At 45.7% G+C, this 24909-nt stretch overlaps 1 protein-coding gene across 3 annotated transcripts in view; it reads right to left on the bottom strand.

Moving 5' to 3' along the window:
- ANXA2 (annexin A2) overlaps positions 1-24909 on the bottom strand; it is an 82153-nt gene that overhangs the window by 36843 nt on the left and 20401 nt on the right. For all 3 annotated transcript variants that reach the window (XM_085648305.1, XM_085648304.1, XM_085648303.1), the window contains exons 2-5: positions 22078-22136; positions 15125-15224; positions 3840-3934; positions 554-667 (exon numbers count right to left, since the gene is read on the bottom strand). In XM_085648305.1, coding sequence (XP_085504431.1) covers positions 554-667; positions 3840-3934; positions 15125-15224; positions 22078-22125 — 357 coding nt within the window. In that variant the 5' untranslated portion in view covers positions 22126-22136. The remainder of the gene's footprint in view (positions 1-553; positions 668-3839; positions 3935-15124; positions 15225-22077; positions 22137-24909) is intronic.

Here is a 24909-nt window from a genome sequence, read left to right as displayed (position 1 = left end):
AAATAGTTTTGAATTACGCGTCATGTAATGTAGACCCATCGGTTTCTAAAACATTCTCGCTGCTTGAGTGAAGAGCGAGCCATCAGAGGGGACAGGGCCTATAGCAGGCGGAGCTTCAAAACCCTCACATCCATGGAGGGACATTGGAGGGGGATCCTTGTGGTGAATGGGCCGGGGTTATCTGTCAAGCCTTCCAACTCCTAACCCTTCCCAACCGGGAGACAAAAGATTTCTGAAGCCACCTTCCCTGTCCTTGGAAGGTTTCCAAATCTCTAATGGATCTATTAAAGGCACCATCCTCCATATGCGAGCAGAAAAATGGTTCTGAGGCAAACAGATCGCTACACATAAAGGAGAAGGGACGATTTAGGATTTAATACAACATGGGGGAGATTAGTGTGGTACTGAATGTGTCAGAGACAGTCGTTGGGTAGAGGCTGAAGAATGGGGGGGGGGGGGGAGTCATTGAAATAGATACAGAGAGCTAAATGATAAACAGGAAAACAACCAAACGCCAAAGCAACCCATATTCATTCATAACATCCTAGCTCACCTTCATGGAAGACTTCAGCTCGCTGGCATCGTACTGCGGGTGTGTCTTCAACAAACCCAACATCACCGTCTCCAGGTTACCGGACAGAGCAGACTTCAGTGCTGAGTTTAGGTCCTACCAGAGAAGAACAAACGAGAAAAAGATCCACCGTCAATCAACTTACAAGGTGTACAGCCCTACATTTCAAAAGCCTATGGGTTGACTGAGGCCAAGACATGTTATTGGACCGATCACCAGAGCACACTTGAGGAAGGAGCAGGCATGCCCTGCAGCATTCGGAGAGGAAACTGAGAAACTTGGCCAGCTGATAGGTTTACTTTAAGGAAAACATGCCAATACTCTGTAGGCACAATATATAAATGTGAGAATGATTGGCGTCACAGACATTTACAACATAGATGTTTGTCGCCAGCATACACCCGTATATCACTCCAATATAGTGCTATACATTTGAGGTTGTGATTGATCAGATTTATAATGTGCTGTATTGATAGATTACTTAGGCGCCATTACATGTGCATTTTTCTTGTCAATTGGTTCTTATTTCGGTTAATCTTGGTCAATGTGACAAAATGATGACACACCTGACAAGAGGATGCCATCTGCGTCTCTTAGATGTTATCGGACTCATTAGCATAAATGTCACTCCTGCTCGCTGGTAGGCTTGGAAAGGATGCATGCTATTGGCCCATTCCATGCAGCACCAGAATCTCTAAGATACCACGTTTTGTTCTGCAGTTAATTGGGTACATTTTCTACAGGCCATTGACTTGTCAGTCTGCTGATTGGTGCAGCATCCGTCCTAGACCTGCATAAATGTCCTGGAGTTTCAACCTTGGGTCTGAAGAAGGCAGTAGCGGTGGAATTCTTGCAAGTTCCTTCCCTGAGCCATAACCCCTGCCCCTAGAACTAAGCCAGGCATATGAAGCCAAGCAATGGGGAATGCCTAACTCCACGGGCGGGGGCTCAGAGTGAAACTAGCTGAAGCCTAGGAAGGGGGGTAACATATGTAGAAGAGGAGATAGGTCTAAGTCCCAACCGGCTGTTACCCAGATAGAAGGCTGGTGTTTCGTGCTCAAATATTTACTTATTGCCTTTCACAGGGGTTCAAATCACTTTGGTAAAATTGGAGAATAGGAGCAGCTTCCTTAACCTATTATACGTAAGAAGGGCCTGTGTGCGGGAACAACCAGGTATAACTTGCATCCTTAAAAGGACCCTCGCAGGCTAGCTGTGAATTATTTTTGGAACAGCAAGTCTCCAAAGAGCTCTTTTTTGGATGTTTTAATCCAGAAGATAAAAAAATGGGGGGTGGTATCATTGGGGAACCTGAGCACTTGGTATGAAGCAAAACAAGCACTGGCAAAGCTAATAGGTCTTGCCATTGGACCTATTGGGTTTGCCATGTGATCAGCTGCTCTTAGCACTGCTGGTGAGTGCTGCTGTAAGTTGGTAATGTACTCCATGTTCAGGCCATGCACATGGATATGTGCTACATGGCAACCATGGCTAGGTAGGTTGCAAAGGATATTGCAGCACTGGATGGCCAACCAATAGTGTTATCTCCCACTTATAGATGCGCCTCGTCATCCTAGGTTCCTAGGGTCCAAGAAGACAGTTGGCCTACAAGACGTAGTCAGCATGATTTGATACCGCCGTATACTTTGCGTTGTGTTACTTCCTGCAGAAACAGGTAAACGGAAGCTTGTAGCAGTGTCCTGTGAAGGAGTAAACTCCACTTACAGGTACATTGGTGGGTGGGTGTAATCTTTCACTTTTGAAATTACTCATTCTTTTGTTTATCCCTCATGTGCCTCTTATCTCCTCCTACATCATGCCTCGTGTTAACACCTATTCTACATCCTAACAAACCTAAGTTCCCCTTTTACCATACGCCAATCCGGTCCAGCCAAGCTGGAGATGTGATTCAAACGGCATAGTGGCCCCATGACCCAATGTCACCAGGGTGACTTTCAACCATCCATGGTTTTTCAGCCAAAAGCACTAGCCATACTGTTATTTTTCTATCTGTATTTATCAAAGGGAAACTAGAAGGTCTAGCATGCTCAGTCAGGCACAAGTTAAGCGTCACTTTGACGACACAGGGACAGTTGACATCTGTGGACTCAGATCGGACACCAGTCTGCTCAGCAGTTACCAACCATGGTGCATCTTGAAGCATAGGTGGCATGGTGCATCTTGAGGCATAAGAACCATGATGCACCTTGAAGCATATGAACCATGGTGCATCTTGAAGCATAGGAACCATGCTGCATCTTGAAGCATAGGAACCATGATGCATCTTGAAGCATAGGAACCATTGTGCATCTTGAAGTACAGGAACCATGATGCATCTTGAAGCATAGGAACCATGGTGCATCTTGAAGCATAAAAACCATGGTGTATCTTGGAGCATAGGAACTATGCGGCATCTTGAAGCATAGGAACCATGGTACATCTTGAAGCATAGGAGGCATGGTGTATCTTGAGGCATAAGAACCATGGTGCACCTTGAAGCATAGGAGCCATGGTGCATCTTGATGCAGAAGAACCATGGTGCATCTTAAAGCATAGGAACCATGCTGCATCTTGAAGCATAGGACGCATGGTGCATCTTGAAGCATAGGAACCATGGTGCATCTTGAAGCATAGGACGCATGGTGCATCTTGAAGCATAGGAACCATGCTGCATCTGGAAGCATAGGACGCATGGTGCATCTAAGCATAGGAACCATGCTGCATCTTGAAGCATAGGAACCATGGTGCATCTTGAAGCATAGGAACCATGGTGCATCTTGAAGCATATGTACCATGGTGCATCTTGAAGCATAGGAGCCATGGTGCATCTTGATGCATAAGGGCCATGATGCATCTTGAAGCATAGGAACCATGCTGCATCTTGAAGCATAGGACGCATGGTGCATCTTGAAGCATAGGAACCATGGTGCATCTTGAAGCATTGGACGCATGGTGCATCTTGAAGCATTGGAACCATGCTGCATCTTGAAGCATAGGACGCATGGTGCATTTTTAAGCATAGGAACCATGCTGCATCTTGAAGCATAGGAACCATGATGCATCTTGAAGCATAGGAACCATGGTGCATCAAGAAGCATAGGTACCATTGTGTATCTTGAAGCATAGGAACCATGCTGCATCTTGAAGCATAGGAACCATGGTGCACCTTGAAGCATAGGTACCATTGTGTATCTTGAGGCCTAAGAACCATGGTGCACCTTGAAGCATTGTACCAAAAGAATGTAGATGGAGAGGGCATGTGACTTACCTTTTTGGTTCGCCTCTGATAGCAGAATGCAATATCTTGCCTCTGTGCATTGCTGCGGTTTGTCAGGATGTTAACGATTGTGACCTCGTCCACACCTAGGAAAGAACACAAACAGCTAGGTTAGTTAAAAAGGAACATTCTGAACAACCAGTCCAGGGATATCAAACATTAGTTCCTTTGGGTGAGATGCAGGCGATCCATACCAGATTTCAGTATTTCCAGAAGATCTGGCATAGGTCGGTCTCCTTCCCATGGGACACCACAGGACACAAGGGCAGTCCTACTGTATGTGTTCCCGAAGGCAAAGTAAGATGCGCAGAATTCACCCTGCGACCAGAGATCACTGTGGCCGGTGGCAGAACCCATTCAGATACCTCACCAAGTAAGAGCTGAGCCATTCCAGCAATGGGGGGTCTTTGTGGGGACATTTAGCAGGGGACACAGTCGGAGGCTGTGAGCAGCATAGCTGACAGGCCTTATAGCAGATGTATAATCACATTACAACCACTCACCATGGATGTGTTGCTGCTTGTGCCCTTCAGGCCCCATAGATCTTTCTGATTTTGGACATTGTCATGATTCCCACACACACCACATGTGCCACATGTGGTGCGTGTAGGAATCACAACAATGTTGAGTGAAAAGAGCAGGTCTCAGAGAGTGGTACATTTCAATGCCAGCACAATGCGCCTTTGCGTGTCCTTCCTTTGTAAAAGGTTCGTCCCAGATACAAGTACAGAACGGAAGCAGATACAGCCCACTCTCAAGTTATGCTCCAATAAAATGTGTTTTAGTAGAAAGGATTGCATATGCAAGAATGGAAAGAAGTTCAATTGCCTTACGTACAAACAACCAAAACACTTTCATTAAGGAATTAGACCAGAGTATTTCCAGAGTTATTCTCATTGTGGTCAGGTGCTGAAGCCAAGACTACAAAGGGTCCAACCAGAACTGACCATACTCATAAACGGGGGACTTCTCAGTACTCAATGTGGAGCTGGGAGGGAAGAAATGAGTAAAGGCCGAGGTGAAAATAAGATGAAGACAGAGAGGTGGGAAGCAGTGTTCAAGATGTAGGCCCGTTGTAGCCAGACTGAGAAAATGACCAGCCCAAGGGCGGCTGAAACAAGTATCCCATGCCAGTGTTATATACAGCACGTGCAGAACCCAAGAATTTTAATTCCAGACCTTTACGGCATCCAAAACGGAATATACAGAGGCCTTAGGAAACTCCAGGGGGTAGCTGGGCCTTGGACTCTGGTACTACTCTCAGGTGGCCGCCACAGAGGAGCGTGACCAGCCAAAAAATAATCTGTGAAGGGAAGAAATTGCCAGGGACCAAACTGAAAGAAACAGGATAGAACACTACACTAGCTCATGAACAGCATTGAAGGAAAGGACACAGAGAAGCCTTTCTATGGTCTTGGTTACCCTGATCCTAAAGGGTTTCTTGAAGGCAGGCTTTCACATCGGACCAAGGTGACTAATGCAAAATAAAGGGTTCAGCGATGAGAAAAAGGCTTTAATGTTGAAAATGGTCTCAATTAATTGAGAAAAGGCAGAAGAATGAATAAACTGGAAATAAAGTGCAGTCTTCAGAGCCTGTAAAGTCCATCCAATCATTGCATTCTCTTTATAATTCAAATAAAAATAGGCACAAGCCCAATGTACCCCAAAAGAATGTGTAGTGTTCCCCTTCCCACACTAGTGCCCTCATGTTGTGGTGAGCCTGCCACAGTCCCCATCTACGCACACACGCACCGAAGGAAAGAAGCCATTGTACTATGTGCATAAGGCAAACCCCCAGTTGGCCCTTCGCTGCACACGAGATGGCATCTGTACTTTAGGGGAAACAGATTAGCCTACTGCAGAATATTCAGCAAACGACAACAGCTGTTTTGTCTGCTCACGTCAACAATACTTCATGTAGTAGAAGTGAATGGAAAGTCAGAGGCACCGAGTCTACACACAGATCAAATTTTTCAGTCCAACAATAAATATGAATGAATAATTTAAGGACTACAAGCAGCCTATTAGCATCCATGGCAACCCATGGAGAGAGACTGCAGACTCATGGCTCTTTCTCCTGAAAGTCATTTAAGGTGCTTCCGGGAAGGATCTTCCAAAGGGCAAAAGCCGAGCACTTCGGTTTTGCAGTCCTCGAGGCAGTTGGACAAAAAGACACACAAATGATGGACAGAATGCAGAACAAATCAAACATTCACCCCCAGTCAAGAGGTCTGGGTTAAATCCATCACTCTTTTGCTGACCATGCCACCCCAGTTTAGAGCCAGACATAAGCATATCAGTCTTCACCCTGTTCCGCATGGGAACAGTCCAGCCCGAATGGCCAAGCCAGGCCCTCCCTGGACCAGAAACAAGTATCCTAGGGCCAGTTTTGGGGAATCAGCTAGGCTAGCTTGAATCCAGTGGCACAGTGAGCCCGGAAGCCACGTCTGGGCATACCCAGTGCACTTAGGGACAAGCAAGGACAAAACAAAAATGTAACACTCTTTTTCAATTGTGAGGAAGGGAATATGTTTTTGGCAACTTCGGTCTGGTCCATGTATTATCGTGTAAAGTGAAAAAATATGTTTTCATTGAAGCAATAGTTAATAGAAAAAGGTAAACTTAAAATCCTCTACTTTTCTACGAAATGTTACAAGGAAAACCAAAAGAACTTCATTGCCCGAAGCAGCTGACAAAGGATCTCTGTCAGATCCACTAGGTTACACTCCCCATGCAGTAGGTCCAAGGGATCGCTCTTCAGCACATGGCTGTAGGCGTGACATGGTAGGTAGGTGACGCCGCTGTCCATAAAACGTTCCTTCAGAATGTAAACAGAAGTAGGTCTCAGGGTGTTCTTCTGAGGGATGCACGGATGACTGAGATGAGAATGGGTCAATGTAGGTGATGGGAATGATGTAGTGTCGGAATAGAGAGTGCACCTGAGATGCACAGACCTGCCGGTAAGTGTCTAACCCATGGAGCGAATCTAAGGGGTTTGTGGATCCTGGGAGGATAGGGGCAGACAAAAGAGAGTCCATGCCTCAGCATGGCATGTATAGAGAGCTCGGGTCCTAGCGTCAGATTCAATACAGAGCATATCTGGTTAGAAAATCGAGCAGGCTACAAGATAACCAGAACATGAACAAAAGAATATGATTGCGCAATGTGATGGCAAAGTGGTTCCCCTCAAAGATGCACACAGGCCAAAGGGTTACACAAGAGAAATAGCACCACTCTTCCGTGTGCCTTTTTGCACCTTTACAATCTAGGACTATGACAAAGAGTGCACTGCCGTCACACACTTTAAGGAACTATATAGGGAATGTGGCAACAATACAACCCAAATGTACTTACCACCAACTCCTCGCAACTTGGTGACAACTACCAAAAGATATCTGGGTCCTGAGGGCTTACAGTATATGTCAGAGTGACATTGACATCAGCCTGGTGACAACCCCCAAAAGATATTTGGGTCCTAGGAGCTTACAGAATATGTCAAAGCGACATTGACATCAACCTGGTGAACACTCCCAAAGCATATTTGGCTCCTGGGGACTTACAGTTGATGTCCGAGTGAGTCATCTTGGTGGTGCCTATGGTCGTGGTCCAAAGGAAAATACTATTAAAGATCGACTTCTGGACCCACCCATCGGATGGCGCCGTGATGCACAGTATTGCAGGTTTAATATAGGTCCATGCAGCAAAAAACATGTATTTTTGTATATTCCTTTCTAGCCCACCTCCATTTTGGAAGAATTTTGAGGCCTCCTAGCAATGAAGACCTACTGAAGTGCAAAGAGGCCATCATTGTGTTACCAGGGGTCCAAGTGACCAGTTTCACAGTTTTTCAATGTCAGACGAAAAAATATGTCCATCAGAAAAATGAATTATAGATAGAAAAAGCTATAGGAAGGATAGTTCTTATTTATTTGAAGCTCTGGAAATACGTAAAGTAGCAAGTTCAAGATTGTAAACAGGACCAGCGCTTTGCTTGCGGGCGAGCATGTTTATGTCCTCCATTTTAACTTCTGCAGCCAATAAACTGTGGGTTCTCTGAATGTAAGCATCACTGCTGCATTAAAAGGGAATGTGTCCCTCATTTAGAAATGAGTGCTACATACGCACATTAACATCACCACCTGGTGTTAACCTAGGTTTATGCTCTAATTTAAAACACAGGTAATACCTCACAGGTACCAGTCACTTATTCTGCGTGTCTTCCCCACGTTTTGCAACCAGACTTTTATCGGGTGGTAATCATCTCAGAATTCTTGCTTAAATTCGCCTCCACGGTACGATTATGTGGTAACCGGCGCATTTCTACCAATCTGGTGCCTTTTCTCTGCTCTTTCAATTGTCATTATTCGTAATCTCCCCTTCTCCAATTAAAACGAGCCTGTCCGCATTTAGATGAAGGGAAGTGAGAGGAGCCTGGAAGCCCAGGAGGGCAGCGCAGCTCTTTCATCCACACTGGATGTAAAGTGAAATCACATCTCTGGCACCGAGTGCAAGCCGTGGGCCTGCCAGGAGGAAGGCGCTGCCAACACGCCCTGGCCTGGGACGGGAACAGGATGCTGACTCAACAAGGGTGTGGAAGGACAGCTCTGCAATCAAAAAACAAATCTGAGAGGGGAAAAAACATGATGTCTCATTGTGGGGTGTTTAACCACAGTATTGTGGAAACAGGACTTAGGTTTAGGGGTGGTAGATATCAGAGCCACCTAGATAAGCCATAAACACACATGCAGCGCATGGCACTACAGATTACACAGGCTCATTGTGCTGAAAATAGCAGCTTTCGCCGTTGATCAGCCCAGTGGAAGGCTTCAAACAGCAGCGCACAGGATGGTTTTACTTTACCATGTACCTGAAAACCAAACAGGATAACTCTAAAGCACCTACATCCCTGGGCCTGGGTGACATGGCACAGGATGTGCCCAGGGCTGGGGAAGGGGTGCTTGGCCTGAGGCTGGGAACGGCCTGTGTGGACCCTGCACCTGGCTGCCACCAGACGCAGACGTGTTAGGAGTAGCATGGGAGGGGCAAGCAGCTGATGGCCTAGCTAGCCCTCCTGTCTACAGACCCTCAGCTGGCTGCCCCGGGTAGCCGCTCTGGGCTTCTTGCAACCAGCCCTAGTTTCCAGGAAGCAGTCCGGGCAAGACGTCTCCCACTGCTTACCAAAGTGTCCTCTGCCAGCCTTGGGGGTGGGTGGGGTCTCACCGCTGGGTCTAGTTCCAGCAGTCACTCAAACTAGAGGCGCATTGGTGAGCTCAAAGACAGCCACAACACCTCTGCCACTTGGTGGGACAAAGCAAAGCACCCCTGTATCTTTCTTTTGTCATAGAGTCCTGTTGCAGAGTGACATGTCAATCAGCACTCAAAAAATGAAAAAGCACTGAGCACCTGGAGATGCCATAGCACGGAGACAGGAAACGTGAAGAGTGTCCGGAACATAAGGTGTCCACCTTTCAGCAGCGCAAAATGTTGAACTGCACATTCCCGGGACGTACAAGTGAGGGATCCCTCGAGGCTCTTCCCGCTATCTTTCATGCATACATCTAACCACTGGTAGAAACCGTTCGAGTGCACAGAGATAACTGTTACATGTGCATTAGATGTTCCATTACAAGTACGAAATTACTTCCGGGTCAGACAGGGATATCTCACAGAGACGCTTGGTATATACCGTGCAAAAACACACAAGCTACTCTGATTTTTTACAAATTGTGAGAATGGAGTTAGTCGAGCTTGAAGGATGCTGAGTTGAGTCGTTTTTCTCTGAAAGAGAGAGAAAAAAGGAGAGTTACAGAGAAAGGGAGTGAGAGAGAGAGACAAAGCAAAAGAATGAAAAGATGGAGACAAAGAATGAGGAAGAAAGGGAAAGTGTGCGTGAGTGGGGATGGGATGCTGCTGCGGAGCACTGCAAGAGACCTCCGCAGTTGTATAAAAATGGGGACCAGCCAACCCAACTTTGAACCTTACCTTTCCTTCCTAGGCTGGACCATAGTCCGGGAGCAATGCTGACTGGCTGAGCCACTGGTCCCACAGCACCACAGTACCAGAGGCACAGCACCTGGTATTCAGGGCTGGCTCCTGAATCCAACTACCCAGCAGTGGCAGAAGGCCTAGTGGTGGGAGCTGGTATGACCCACATCGCTCTTGAGCTCTGAATTATATAGCAGCATATGTGCGTGACCGATGCATTCTGGGTAAAGGCAGATTAGCGTTTTGAGTAATGTTTATTCAAAACTCTGGTATGTCATACCCAAGTGACCAATGGCAGAGGAGCTTTGAGATGTACATCCCGACAGGTGGAAGATGAGCACACCCTCCCCTCCAGGAGCAGAGGGCACCTTTTGTTCAGGTTGAAGGGTCCTGAAGCAGAAAGGAGTCCTTGAAGGGGTGTGTCCCTGACCTCTTTTAAAATGTGACCCTTATACCCCCTCATTCTGGGCTGTGCTGTGGGAGCACAGACTTGGAACCAACAGGTCTGTTACGAAAGGAAGCCTGGCTGCCGGCTGTACACTCGGCATTGATGCGTTCATTGCCATTTCCTATCCCTTTGGCTTATCTAGTGAGTCAGACTGAATGAATTCGACATGTCATAACATCCATATCCTGGCCATGGTTTCATGTGCTCAGCAGGGAGTCCCCTTGAAAAGGCTACAGCACGGTCAGGAGCATGTCTATGTGCAACAAGTTCAGTGATACCGGTGCCCAGGGTGTGGGGAGGAGGGGCTGACTGCACCCCATTGGGATTATCTTTTAGTATCCATCCAGGGGTGAGAGATTCGCTTCTCTTGCTTGAATTCTGCCCATGGCATCCTTGCTTTGTCAATGGGTGAGGTGGCATGCACAACTCTCTGCTGCGGTTGAGCACTGTGGGCTGTGCCAACCACAATGGCTTTTAAGATCTGAGGGCCAAACTCAGACACAGAGATGTCATCACAGGGATTACAAGTACTTGGAGGCATTGAACAAGTCAACACAATGCCAGCAACTGCTCCCCACACTGGTCGCCTGTGAAAGGCGTTTGCAACAATAGCAGCGCATGAAACTGAAGACGGAAAAGGACAATAAACACAGTAAAATGAGAGCGGGCGGGTGCCAGGGGGATAGTCCAGCATGCTGCCTGCATAATCAACGTTTACTCTAAACAGGGCCCTGGCAGCACCACTCCTGCACATACACACATCAGAGGCTCGTCAATAGAGCTTCACAGCACTGGTCTGCAGTGCCTACCGTCAACAGAGGCACTGCAGAGCCCACAGCACTGGTCTGCAGTGCCATCCGTCAACAGAGACACTGCAGAGCCCACAGCACTGGTCTGCAGTGCCTACCATCAACATAGACACCCCAGAGCCCACAGTACTGGTCTGCAGTGCCTACCTTCAACAGAGACACTGCAGAGCCCACAGCACTGGTCTGCAGTGCCTACCGTCAAGAGAGACACTGCAGAGCCCACAGCACTGGTCTGCAGTGCCTACCCTCAACAGAGACACTGCAGAGCCCACAGCACTGGTCTGCAGTGCCATCCGTCAACAGAGACACTGCAGAGCCCACACAGCACTGGTCTGCAGTGTGTACCGTACCGTCAACAGAGATGCTGCAGAACCCCACAGCACTGGTCTTCAGTGCCTACCATCAACAGAGCACTGCAGAGCCCCCGCAGCACTGGTCTTCAGTGCCTACCACTAGCAGAGGCACTGCAGAGCCCTCACAGGACTAGTTTGTAATGCCTACCATCAACAGGGACACTGCAGAGCCGTTGCAGCACTGGTCTGCAGGATTACCCCCAGACCAGTGCAGTGCCCCCACAGCACTGGTCTTCAGTGCCTACCCCCAGCAGAGACACTGCAGAACCCCCACAGCTCTGGTCTGCAGTGCCTACTGTCAACAGGGGCACTGCAGCGCGGGCTCACAAAAACCCCTGAACAGAGCGCGCAGTACACACTGTGCCAGCAAGCAGCACTCTGGCAAAGACCTGTAAGTGCAAATAGGAAGACTGATTTAATAAGGTCAACAGAGAATGGCAAAAAGACAGCTTGAAATAATAAGTGTCGGCGAGATGACAGAACTAAAAACAATTCGGAGACCTGGAACATTGAATGCGTGTGACATGATGTTCCTTTTGGGTCATATAAAGGAACAAGGGGATGGAAACTGGCCGCAAGTTATGGCAGCAAATGAGAATGGGAAGATGGCTTTGGGCATGGCATGGCATAAAGACTCCTGCTTTGCAGCGAGAAACGAACTCCCAACATGCCTGGAAAAAGCAGACAGGTTTCTGAAATCTTTCTGGAAAAAAAGTGGCTGAAATATCACTCCCAGCCCTGGCGCTTACCAACATTCCTACAGCAGAAGGAGGTGGAGATTCCAGTTAGCTGCTGTGGCTGTGAGACAGACTATAGCTCAGGTGACATCTTGCCTTGCCACGTAGTCTTACCACAGGCACTGCTATCATCGAGTTGTCTCAAACTAGACCAGGGCAAAACTCAAGTAACCCACATGATTGTAGCGGTGGTGGGCACGAGCAACTCACCCTAGGGTCTTCCACTGGGCCATGAATACTCAAGACATAAATAAATCACAATGACTCATGAGGTCGCTTTCAAGGCTAGCACGCTGTCGTGGTCCTGAGACCTGTGGAGCATTGAGCGTCACTGGCCAGACACCGCCATTGACCAGGACAATGACAACTGACCACTCACAGCTGACTGAACCGTACGTACTCCCCCAGCGGGGGGCTCAGGGACTTAAGTAAATCGTTCTCCTTCCATGCCTCAGAAAGACTTCACAATGCACCTCCTGCGCCAGACTCCCCGCCGATACCAATACAAGACATGTCCTACCTGTCAAAGGATGTCTCTTGCATTGAGATATGGATGCCATTACCGTCCTTCAGAGTACGGTTCTTTAAGCTCCACTTTTCAGCATACAAAACGAACAATGCTTGTCAGAATGCAGAACAATGTCATACATTCATCCCAGTACAGCGATCTGGGCCTAAACCCATCGTTTTTTTGCTCACCATGTCATTCCTTTTTGGACCCAGCCATTTGCAAATCAGTCTTGACCCTATGCCCAATGGGGACAGTCCAGCCCGAACTGCTAGGCCAGGTCCTTCCTGGACTGGAAACAAGCATCCTAGGACCGGTTTCGGGCTATCAGCCCTCATCAGCCAGGATAGCTTGATTCCATAGGCATGGAGAGCACGGGACCCACGTCTGGGCTTACCCGTCCCACTTGGGATGACAAATGCAAAAAGAACAATTGATAGACAGAAGGCAGAACAATGTCATACATTCACCCCAGTACAGAGATCTGGGCCTAAATTCATTGGTTTTTTTGCTCACCATGCCATTCCAGTTTGGACCCAGCCATATGCAAATCAGTCTTGACCTTGCGCCCAATGGGGACAGTCCAGCCTGGACTGCCAGGCCAGGTCCTCCCTAGACTGGAAACAAGCCTCCTAGGACCGGTTTCGGGCTTTCAGCCCTAATCAGCCAGGATAGCTTGATTCCAGTTGCATGGCGAGCATGGGACCCACGTCTGGGCATACCCGTCCCACTTGGGGTGACAAATGCAAAAAGAACAATTGATAGACAGAATGCAGAACAATGTCATACATTCACCCCAGGTCCTAGGATGCTTGTTTCCAGTCCAGGTAGGACGTGGCTTGGCAGTTCGAGCAGTTCCCATGAGGCGCAGGGTCAAGACTGATTTGCATATGGCCAGGTCTAAACTGGGGTGGCATGGTGAGCAAAAAAATGATGGATTTAACCCAGATCTCTTGACTGGTGGTGAATGTTTTGATTTGTTGTGCATTCCGTCCATCAATTGTGTGTCTTTTGTTTTCTCGCCCTAGCACGCCAGGTATGCCCAGACGTGGGTCCTGGGCTCACTGTGCCACTGGAATCAAGCTATCCTGGCTGATGATGGGTGAAACCCCAAAACCGGTCCTAGGATGCTTGTTTCCGGTCCAGGGAGGACCCGGCTTGGCAGTTTGGGCTGGACTGTTCCCATGAGGCACAGGGTCGAGACTGATTTGCATATGGCCAGGTCTAAAATGGGGTGGCATGGTGAGCAAAAGAATTATAGATTTAACCCAGATCTCTTGACTGGGGGTGAATGTTTTGATTTGTTCTGCATTCTGTCCATCAATTGTGTGTCTTTTTCCCACTTTTCGGCATGGCACAGATAGGTACAAGCATACATTCAGATATCTACGAAACCAGCCTCCCTCTAGTTTAATGGTATTCAAGTATGAACAGTGACAGGCCGGCCCGGTCTGTAGAGGGTTCAGGGAGGCTTCTGGGTAAAGCTAAATTAGGCAACCTTCAAGAGTGCAAACAATCAGGAATGTGGCATAGACACTACAAGAAACAACAAGGTGCCTGTGGCTGTGTAGGTGGCAGGGTTAGAGTGCATCTAAAGGCATGTGTTTACAAGGACCCTTGGTCATCAGAGTGAAAACAGAGACATGGATGAAACGAGGGGTGCACTTGGAAGGAGTTTCCAGACTCTCAGAAGGTGAACGACAGTCAACTACAACAGCATCAGCCAAGCCGAGATGACATGAGAGATGTAAACCTTTCAGCTGATCCCAGGATCAGTGATCTAACAGGACTGTGGTGTTAGGAAGGACTCATCCAGCAGTAGCAGGCTGCGTGAGCACACTCATTAATATGTTATGGGTGACTAGTCAACCCCAGATCACCCATGCCGCTGGCACAACGGGGCACCCATTCCCAATACGCTTGAGATCACATCCACGTAGTGTTATCCGATGTCACCTATGCCTATTGCTCCCCAGGTCTTGCAGGCCCGCAGCATATACCAAGTTATTCATGTCTTGGGAACCTACGGTCCCCTATACTCAGTGCAACAGAACCCCCAGCAGCGCCTGCAGACATTCAAGAATTGATATTCTTGGCCTTCTACTGGAGACTGGTCTTTTACTGGGAATCATGTGTCTAACATGTAATTAGTGTTTTGCTCTTAAAGTTGTAATGCTCCCTTTGGTAAAGATGCGTCTTTGCTGACACAGGAAAAGGATTGATGTGATAAGGCCGAACTGCATGTATAGGTTTTCAGTCTTAAGTGTCAGATTGTAATCTATCAAAGTCTCAGTCTGGTTCTTATCTACCACCTGTTGAGTTTGCACAGCCGAGCCCATTCTCTAGATCCTCAAGGTGTCAGGGTGAGGTACAGTTCAGCTCAGCTGCAATTTACAAGCATAGCACTTCACCAAGCAGCATTCTCAAGGCCCCTACCTTTGGTTTTGATGGCAGCTTCCAGGGCAGCCGCGTCCTTTTCTGCATCAAAGTTTGGTGCCCCCTTGAGGGATCCATACGCCGTATGACAAACCTCTTCCTAAAAAGGCAAAAACATGGCTTCAGTATTAGCAACAGCTCATCTGTGTGCCACCGTGCCCCAAATCATGCCCGTCTTCCAGCTCATGAGGCACCCTCAACTGAGTGTTTAGAAGTAGTGTCCCTTCTTAGGCGCTGTTACTGTGTCTAGGAATGGCACTACAGTGCTCACTATTCCCAGAATGCAACCACCCAACACGACTCTCTAATAAGAGTTACATTCTATAAATCCTTTCCCAATGTAGAGACTTCTTTGAAAGGTCATACACGATGGCACTGGTAAGAAAATGCAGCAAATCACAAGGCAATTCACCACTCTCCAAGCATGCATAAAACAGGAGTTGGAGTATGTAAACCAGGGGACTCAAATTATCACTCGACAACCAACCCATATGAAGGCCCGCCATCCTTGTGGTCATCCCACTTTCACTGGAAGCTCAGTTTGAGCAGCATTCAAGGGTCCTGCTCCAGTCGCTCTACAGTGCATTCAGGCCGTGCATGGGAAGCCCTCTGCTCTGAGGTTGAGGGCGGATGTTGTTTCCTAGTGGGATGCAGGATAAGCAGAACCATGCTTCCACGAGTGCCATAGCAGCAATGTCAAAGTCTTAGATGAGGACAGATATGGAGGTTGCAGTAGAACTTCCATAGGGCGGGTGTGGCGCGGTGCGTAGCAGACAAGTCATCTGCCTGAGAGGAGGTGCTTATCCTGAGGATCTATGATCATAGGATGCAGACTTGGACCTGTAATCACAGGGTATTCAGGTGTGCGGGGCACATTGGGGGTAATGAGCATGGAGGATGCTCCAAAGCATTAGGTTTGTTGTGTGTTTTGGGAATTGAACAATTAGATTTGCAGAGTGTGATGTTAAGGGATGGTTGGGAGAGCACTCCCGGGGAAGAGAACGATTTGCAGTCTTTGCGTCATTCCGTGCGAATCACTCAGCTTTAGTTTGATTCAGAGAGTTGTGCTCTGGCAAATAGTAAGGGGTTGCAATAAAATATGGCATGAGTAATCATACCTAATGTAAAGCATGTCTATACATAGCCTAGCGCTTTTGTGAAGGTTCAGTTTGTGCGTTGTTCGTCTGCTGTATTTGGACTGGACCAGGAAGTTTGTTGATAAAGGAAGCATATAGCGAGGGGTGGCAGTGAGTGTCGCGAAGATATGGAGGTTGATATCTGAGGAGTGAAACCTTCTTTTCATAAGTATGACGTGTAACTCACATTTCTAATTATGATAAGCAAAGATCATATATTTGTTCCTTCAGGGGGTTTTGTGCTCTTTCCTGCTAAAATGAAACAGCACAGTGTATTGGTTCAGGAGGTTATCTCCTTAATAAGCAAAATAAGAGAAAAAGCAGGTCAGTTTTAATTGAGTCCACTCGGAGATCATGGTATTTGTCAGTGATTAAGGCCTCGTGGCTCAATGTCAATTGAGGGTAGAATTGGATAGGTCAAGTGGGAATAGAATAACTCAGGTGTACTTATGTGCACCCTGGAGTTTGAGCTGATGCGCATTTCTTTTCTCTATTCTAGGGGAACATAATGAGTTGATGTTAAAATCATGTAGGATTTTGCTCTTGAGAAGCATATTCAGTGTGGAAAAACCACAATATGGAGTTCTACGATATAGGTCAGTAGAGTGAGAAAATATGAAAGTAAAATGTCACTTTAGATGTGCATCACTATGACCTCATATTTGGATTGCATCGCGTTAAGATGCAAAATCGCTATTGGTGCCACATCAGCATCATCATGAATGTGGAGAGCACTTGGGTCATCAAAGTTATGTGCAAAATCAAATTTAGGTGAAAAAATTTAATTTATGTGTAAAATCACCTATAAGTATAAAACACTTTTAGATGCAAACAAACTTCTAGACGCAAAGCGGTTTTAGATGCACAATAAATGATTGTGGCATCATATGTTGGACAAAGTAATATATAAGTGCAAAATCACACTTTGTGCAACACATCAGCAGTGTAAAAAACTTTTAGGAACACACATTTTTTCTAGGAGGAAAATTGCATTCAAGTGCAAAATATAACCCCTTGTGCAAAATGAACAGAAGTGTGAAAACACATGTAGGAGCAAAAATCCTATTTACGTGCAAAACATTGTTATAGGTGCAACTTACTCATGGGTGTAAATCATTCTGTACTGAAAAAATGTAGTAGTAAGGTGTCACATTAAGGGCCTGATTAGGATGTCGGGCAGACCTCACCACAGTCTTGGGACTGCCCAACCTCCGGTCGGCGGTCCCGACACCACCATTATAATGCAACCGCACATGGTGCAGTCGCATACTCCCATTGCCCTATGGGAGATTGTGCTGCGGCTGTAAACCATCCGTAGAACAATCTCCCATGGAGAAATGGGAGCCTGTGTAAATCCCTGCACCACGTGCACAGAGCAGGGATTTGCAGGGGGCACCATAGGAGTTCCCTAAGCCCCCAAACAGAGCCTGCAGAGAAATGGGGACCCTGCTAGGGGTCCCTAAAGTCACTTTCCAACAGGCTTTTTATATCGGAAAGCCCAACATGAAAAGCCTGTTGGAAACCGGCCTCATAATCCCAACGGCACAAACGCCATACATGGTGGATTCAGAGCAGCCTCCGACTGGTCGACGGGCTCCTTGAGCCCATCAGAAGCCAGTTGGTCCGACCGCCGGTTTCAAATCTGAGAGCCTTTATCATTAATAAGGCTGTCAGATATGAAACCTATGATGTTATTTGTAAAGCCTCCGACCTTATGTGCCTATGTAAAACATCACACATAGCACATTGAGATGCCAAATCCTCATTGGTGCATCATCAGTGTGGAAAACACCAAGGAGCACAAATCAAATTTATGAGCAAAATCACATTTGGGGTGCAAAATCACTCATGGTGCAAAGTAATAATTGTTATGTTTAGGAGCAAAATCAAATGTAGATGCAACTACATCCCCAGTACAACCACAAGAAAAGGGGGGAAACACATTAAAGATCACAGATTACATTTAGGAGGAAAACACATTTAGGTGTATAATCCTAATAGCCAATAGCTAATAGTTTATCTGTGAGATAAAAGGTACTCCTATATACTGATCCAAAATGTGAATGAAACTTTCTTCATGAAATTACTAGTGGGCAGACAATTAATAAGTTAAGGCTGACAATCCAAATCCCCTGGCTGTGCAAACTTTTGGGTTGATGACATGAGCACTACTGGCGTTGTCAATGTTATTGTCTTTTAGTCATGTGTTATGGAGTGGCTATCGGAAGGCTTTGCCCTGCCCTCCGAGAGGCCTTCAGTGATACCAGTCACACTGAATCCCATGTTGTTTGGAGGAAGGGCTATGTAGTGCGGAGCCCGAAGGTAGTCCCCATCTTCAGGTTAGTTATTCACTGCATTTGTAGCCCCAGCTGATGGCAGAGAAGCAGTATTGGAGGTTAGAAGAGTAAAGACCAGATTGTCCAGTTATCAGGTCAGGAGGTTGAGCCCTGAGCACACAAGGTGCACTCAGTAAAAGCAACAAAGTAACAACTTGCTGGTTCAACATGTACTAATAACGGAGGTCCGCGGACACAGGGACAGTAAGGGAAGCCGAGGAACCGCAGGAAGTGATGCGACACACAAGGATGTACAGTCCACATGACAGGAAGTGTAAACTGAGCTATGAAACCTGCTGCGGGAAGGAGTTTGGTCAGACTAAGCCCACTCCATGGAAATTCAACATGCCAACAGACACCCAAATCACTGAGTTCACAGTGGTCGGATCACAAAGGAGTTATTACCTAATGCCAGAGCAGCTGACTTTGGAACTGCGGAACCAGGTTTGAGCCCTGGCATTAAGGTTATGTTATATGCATTTCTAAAGCACAGCGGTTACCCAAAGGTGTCCTGGTGCTAACTACGATCCTCTGAGCACAAAATGTTGTAGAGATGCTACACATTAAAAAGCCAGGTTTTTAGTCCCTTCCTAAATGCCATGAAGTTAGTGGCATTTCTAAGGTGGAAGCGAAGATCATTCCATGCCTTTGCATGGCAAATGATAAAGCTTCTTCCTCCCCACATGACTTTTTTAATGGGGGGGTACTGTCACCATCTTAGCTCCTAGGGAATGAAGGGTTATTTTGGGAATGTACCATTGAAACCGCTGCTTCAGATAATCTTGTCCTGTTGCTTGTAAGGCCTTGAAAACGGTGCATAAGGCTTTAAAACGCAACCGTTTTCTGATTGGTAGCCAATAAAGTCTTTTGATTTCCTTGGAGATTGAAACAAACGTTGGTGTGTCAGTAAGCAGTCTAGCCTTCATGTTTTGCAACAGTTGAAGTTTATTCAGATGTCGTTCTTCAATATTTAGGTAAGGACCGTTAGAGTAGTCCAACCTTGATAAGATAAGCAATGTAACTACTGTCCGCTGACTGTCCAACGGCAGGAACGGCATTAATTTTTTGATCATTCTAAGAGAATGAAAGGTGGCTGACACAACAGCATTAACCTGATCATCAAAATGTAATTAGTCATCAACTATGACTCCCAGGTTTTTAACTTTTCTAGGGGGTCTCGGAAGAGTGCACACTTTTTCCAGCCACCAATTAGGGGTCCAAAAGTTGGCATTGTTTCCAAACAGGATGATCTCAGTTTTGCCCGAGTTGAGCTTCAGGCAATTCTGGGGCATCCGCATCCTGAGTGCTTCCGTACAGTCATGGAACCTTTTACTTTTTCCTGGTTCCTGTCGTGGCAGCAGAGACACAACGATTTGTGTGTCGTCTGCGTAGGAGGTAAGACAGAAACCGAAGGAGCTGTTCATGGAGGACACGGATGATACATAAACATTAAAAAGGTGTAGGGCTAAGGAATGACCCATGCAGTACTCCACATAGTAGGGAAAAGGGTTTGGAGTAAAATTTGCCCAGGGACACAATTTGTGTTCTGTCAGTTAGGAAGGCTTTAAGTAGCTTCTAATCTTACCCTGGACTCCGCATGCCGACAGACGATCCATCAAAAGGTCGTGATGAACCATATCAAAGGCTGCAGAGAGATCCAACATGATTCTGCTGCCTTGCCACCCTGATCTAGGGCTTCCCTGATTTCTTCTGTGGATTTTATGAGTGCACACTCTGTGCTGTGCCCTTCTCTGAATCCATATTGAGTGGGATCCAGACTCCATTAACTCAACATTCTGTGATTATTGGCAAATCAGTTAATCGACCTGTGCCTAAAAAAATGTATATGTACTTGTGTAATGTAATCAGGTGCTCCTGTGAAGAGCTGTAATGTCCTGCCAAAAAAAACAAGACCGGACTACCTATTTGTGCCATGCACACGCACAGAGTGAGTGGACGCGAGGACAGTGAGCAGTCGAATTCTAAAGCTTAAATCACCTCTTCTGAGTACGGCGGCACCACACGCACTGGGTCACCACATTGATGGATGGAGGGGGCAAGCAGCGATGAGGGAGGAGTGGGGGGACGGGTCAAGCAGCGATGAGGGAGGGGTTTCGGGCACGGAACAGGCACCCTGTGAAAACAGCATCTGACATTTAATCTCGGTCTTTAAATGCTCAGCAAATGTGACGAGATAAGACCATGATTTACAGCCCTGTTTACAACAGTGCTCGAAGCAAGTGAAAACATGAGCGCGCCTGACATGGGCTCTCAAACAAAGAACAATTAAGTTCCTAAAATGGGCATTAAATTGGAGCAGTGGATGGATAGTAGTAATTGGTCCATGCTCTTGGGGAGGGCTAAACACAGGAAGAGGCATGAAGCATGCATGCAATGGACAAATGGGGAGATAGTATAGGAGAGTGACGATGGAGCCAGCAAATGGGAAGCCTATGGGCGAGCTCAAGCCCACAAAGTATATACATTATATCACTTTCGAAACAGCGCAATGGCTGTCTAGAGCCGAGGCTCCAAAAGGGAGTTATTGGGTGTGACTAATGCTAACATTAAAAAAAAAAATGCCCTTAGCTTCCCTTTAAGTAGCTTCCTTGCCTGTATTTTTCTTCACAAAAACGCCATCCCTGCAATGGTAGATATCTACGGTTTTTGCTTACATTTTGAGTCTTTCTCATTACAATTGTGGCCCATTGTCAAAATATTGACCATACTTTTTGGTCTCCAGGAAAACATCTGTGAGTACTTCAAGGCAGTGCCACTGGAATTTTACGCAATTTTCCGACTATTATATTTTTCACAAAATTATGGATTTTTCACCTTTGCCCCAGTCTAAAGCATAATTTGGAAATTTGACCAAAACATTTGTTTTTCTAACTTAAGCGAATCAACGTTACTACTACCTTTGCTGTAGTCAGGTGTTAAACTGGTACTAATAAAGGGAAACTTGTACTCGGTCAGCATTACAGTATGTTTTAAAATGACTGAATAATATTGCACCAGATCGTCCCGCATTATGCCACATAATTCAGTTCCACAGGCAATAGAATTTGCAGCAGTGTCATATTAATAGTGCAGCAGGTTCAGTGGCTTCGGGGACTAGGCCTTTAAGGGTCACTACATTTAATTATGGCTATATTTTACTACTCTAGTGAGGTGCGGAGGCCATTTTCTTGAGTACATAAAGGCCTGCGAATCCCTTGCTACACCCCTGAGAGTACGGACATGCCTGGGAAGGAGACACTCCTCACATTTTGGACAACAGCACCACACGCTACTTGCAAACCCCACAGCTAGACCACACAACTTGCTTCATGAACGACTGGGGTAACTAGCTGAAACCTTCTATTACAGTACCCCGCCTCTAGGACATGACAGGTGCTGCTGCACAGGTGCCTCTGGGTCCCCCTCTGATAGTCCTGCTACACCATGCTTGCACACGTTTCCTTCCATATGTGCTACTTACATTTCCTAAAAGGGACAGCTTGCCCAGAATTTCGTGGATGGTTGCCATTGTGAAAGAAGCTGGAAAGAAAAGAAAACAAGGAATAAGTTACTCTGAATGTATGAAGAGCCCCACATGGCAGACTTCACGTTACTCCCCGGACTCGCAAGTGAGGACAGCGCAATTTACAGTAACAAGCAGGGGTGAGAGACGACCACAGCAAAGACAACTCGATTCATGTGCATGCCAGGTGACTGCTGAATTACTCCCCACCACACAGGCGCAGCCAGGAAAAAACACACATACCTGCCTACTTTGCACCTACCCACCTAATCAGTCAAAATAAAACCTGCAAAATTCCAACCCAAATATTAGAGAACAGGAGTTAGAAGACTTATGAGTGAATGAATGATTGGACTTATATAGCGCACAGCTACTCAATGAGTGTCCCGATCTGTCAAGTCACAGAAAATTCAGAAAGAAAGTGTTGGATGCACGGATATTTTTATCAATACCAAGAGAAAACGAGAACTGACAAAGCCAGAGGCTGGCTGCTAGTGAACACAGACTTATTGGCTTTTCCAATGCTTGTTTTCCTTTCTCTTCTTGTAAGAGAAAGCTGCTGCTCCCACTGCACTCCAAGGGTCCACAGCACATTGGAAGAATGTTGGGAGCTGACAGAATGTTCCCTTTCTGGATTTCTAACCATAGCTATTGCCACCAAATGAGGCATTGTGCTTGACTGGCATAGGGTGCTTATAAGCTTTATTGACAGCATCCTCCAAGCAGATTTAAACCTAATATATTATCTATTATCCATATGACTCAGTCACCTGTGAACTCACTTCATTCATATCAGCTAACAACTTGACACAGCGCTGTGATAAACCAACCGATTATAAAGGCGCCATTCTCAACATACAAGATTTAAAATGATCTGTGAACCCCGTAAGAATGAAGGGTCTGATATCGTTGTGATCCCTTTCTTAGTCTTATCCCAAGCCTCTAAAAGAAACATTCAACCCAAAAGAGCATTCACCTGGGGGGTGAAAAAACAACAACAGAAGCACAGATAATCTGGCCTTTGCAAGACAAAAAATTATTGATAAATAGTTTGACAACCTCATGTCACAATTCTATTTATATGAATTTGGAAATAAAAAAATATTGAATACGCAAAATAATTTATTTGAAGCTGCATAGGAAACTAAAGTGTGTAGTGAGTTAGAAAATCAACTATTGAATTACTCTAATGCTACCCAACTGACTAAAGCCAGTCCTACTACATACAGAATTGTGGAAATTAGACAACATTGATTTTTATGTTTTTAATTTCGGAGTTCGATAGAGCACTATATAACCCATTGAAATGAAAGCAGTGCTCTTTGTAATTGCAAATGTTACTTTATTGCACAGTTAATTAAAATATTTGCAAAAATAAAATTGCCTCTCGACAGACACACGTTAACCAAAAATATTCACAGAGTTCATTACTCACAGAATAAGATTTCTAGTTCTTCCCTAAAAAAATATAATTCATTATTTTTTATGTAAAAAGTGCTAATCAGAAATGTGCAAACTGTGCCACATAAAAAACAGCACACTGTGTCTTATTTAATTAATAACAATTTGAAACAAATCAGGTTAGTCACACTTATAACCCAACTTTGTTTACTAGAAATAGTCTCTGTGCGGCAAATGCTCAATGCTCGGAAGTCTGCACACAACAATGTTGACATACTAGCTGTTTTTAGGCATTGGCAAAGTGGGCAATTAACTCCCTCTCCCGCTTTGTAAGGGGCCCCCTGGTAAACTGAACTTTCTCTCTATTTGACTTGTTTCTATTATATTTCTTGATCTGAACCTCTCTCCCTGTCTGCCCACCATTACCTCTAGCTCGGTCTCTTAAAACCAGTGTTGTCTTACACATGTTTAGCAAACTAGGCAAGGCAGATTCCAACTGTTTTTTTGTAGCTGTAATTAAAATGTAACATATAATTCAGTATTGTTTCCCATTATATGGGCTTGAAATGGGTAATGAAAATGTGTACTGTACGGGGCACCCAAAATATGTTTTGCCCGGATCTCCCAAAATCTTTATGATGACACTGCATATTAGTCATGATCATGGATAAATACAGAGCAAATGACTTGAATCCTCTATTTTCAATCCACATAAATGGTAGCACTACTATGAAAATTGTAAGTTCTTCAACTCAAATCTCCACTTGGAATTGTCCTGCAGCAAAAAAACATAAAATAAACACTTAAGCTCATGTCTCACCCTGAGCGATTAGAGGTATCGAATACCTCTGGGGTGTACCTTTATATGATTAGGCACCTTTTTAACCACATTTAGCCACATTTTTTATGTTTCCAATCAGCTGCCAGTCACACATCTTAGATGAATGATAGTTAACACGTTGCTCCTATATCCAATTCTTCAACACTTGAAACCACGCGATTGGCAAAGCCTTTTAGCGACAAGAACCAATTTATCTGCAAGTTTTTTTAGGTATACAATCCAAGAATGTGTAGACCTAGATTGATAATCTATTGCCTCTGCAAAAATTACATTTGCCAATGAATCATCTTGGTGTCTACCCATCTCAAAACAATATTTCAAGTACATACTTTCTGCCAGCAGAATCAATTATAGAAGATTCGATTCCAGTTGAACTGTGTCCATAGTTTCCTTTGACTTAAATGAAAAACTGAACGAAGGCAGCCCTGGTGTGCCCCATGCAAATGTCATTAAGTTTGTCATAATATGACATTGCTACTTAATGTAAATTCAAAGGAATGTTTACTGCTATTAGTTGAAGGAGGATGCAAATTGTAATAAGCTCTCGT

Source organism: Triturus cristatus, chromosome 3_2 (genome assembly GCF_964204655.1).
Source record: "Triturus cristatus chromosome 3_2, aTriCri1.1, whole genome shotgun sequence".
Classification (NCBI taxonomy): domain Eukaryota; kingdom Metazoa; phylum Chordata; class Amphibia; order Caudata; family Salamandridae; genus Triturus; species Triturus cristatus.
This window is presented reverse-complemented; position numbering and strand designations above follow the sequence as displayed.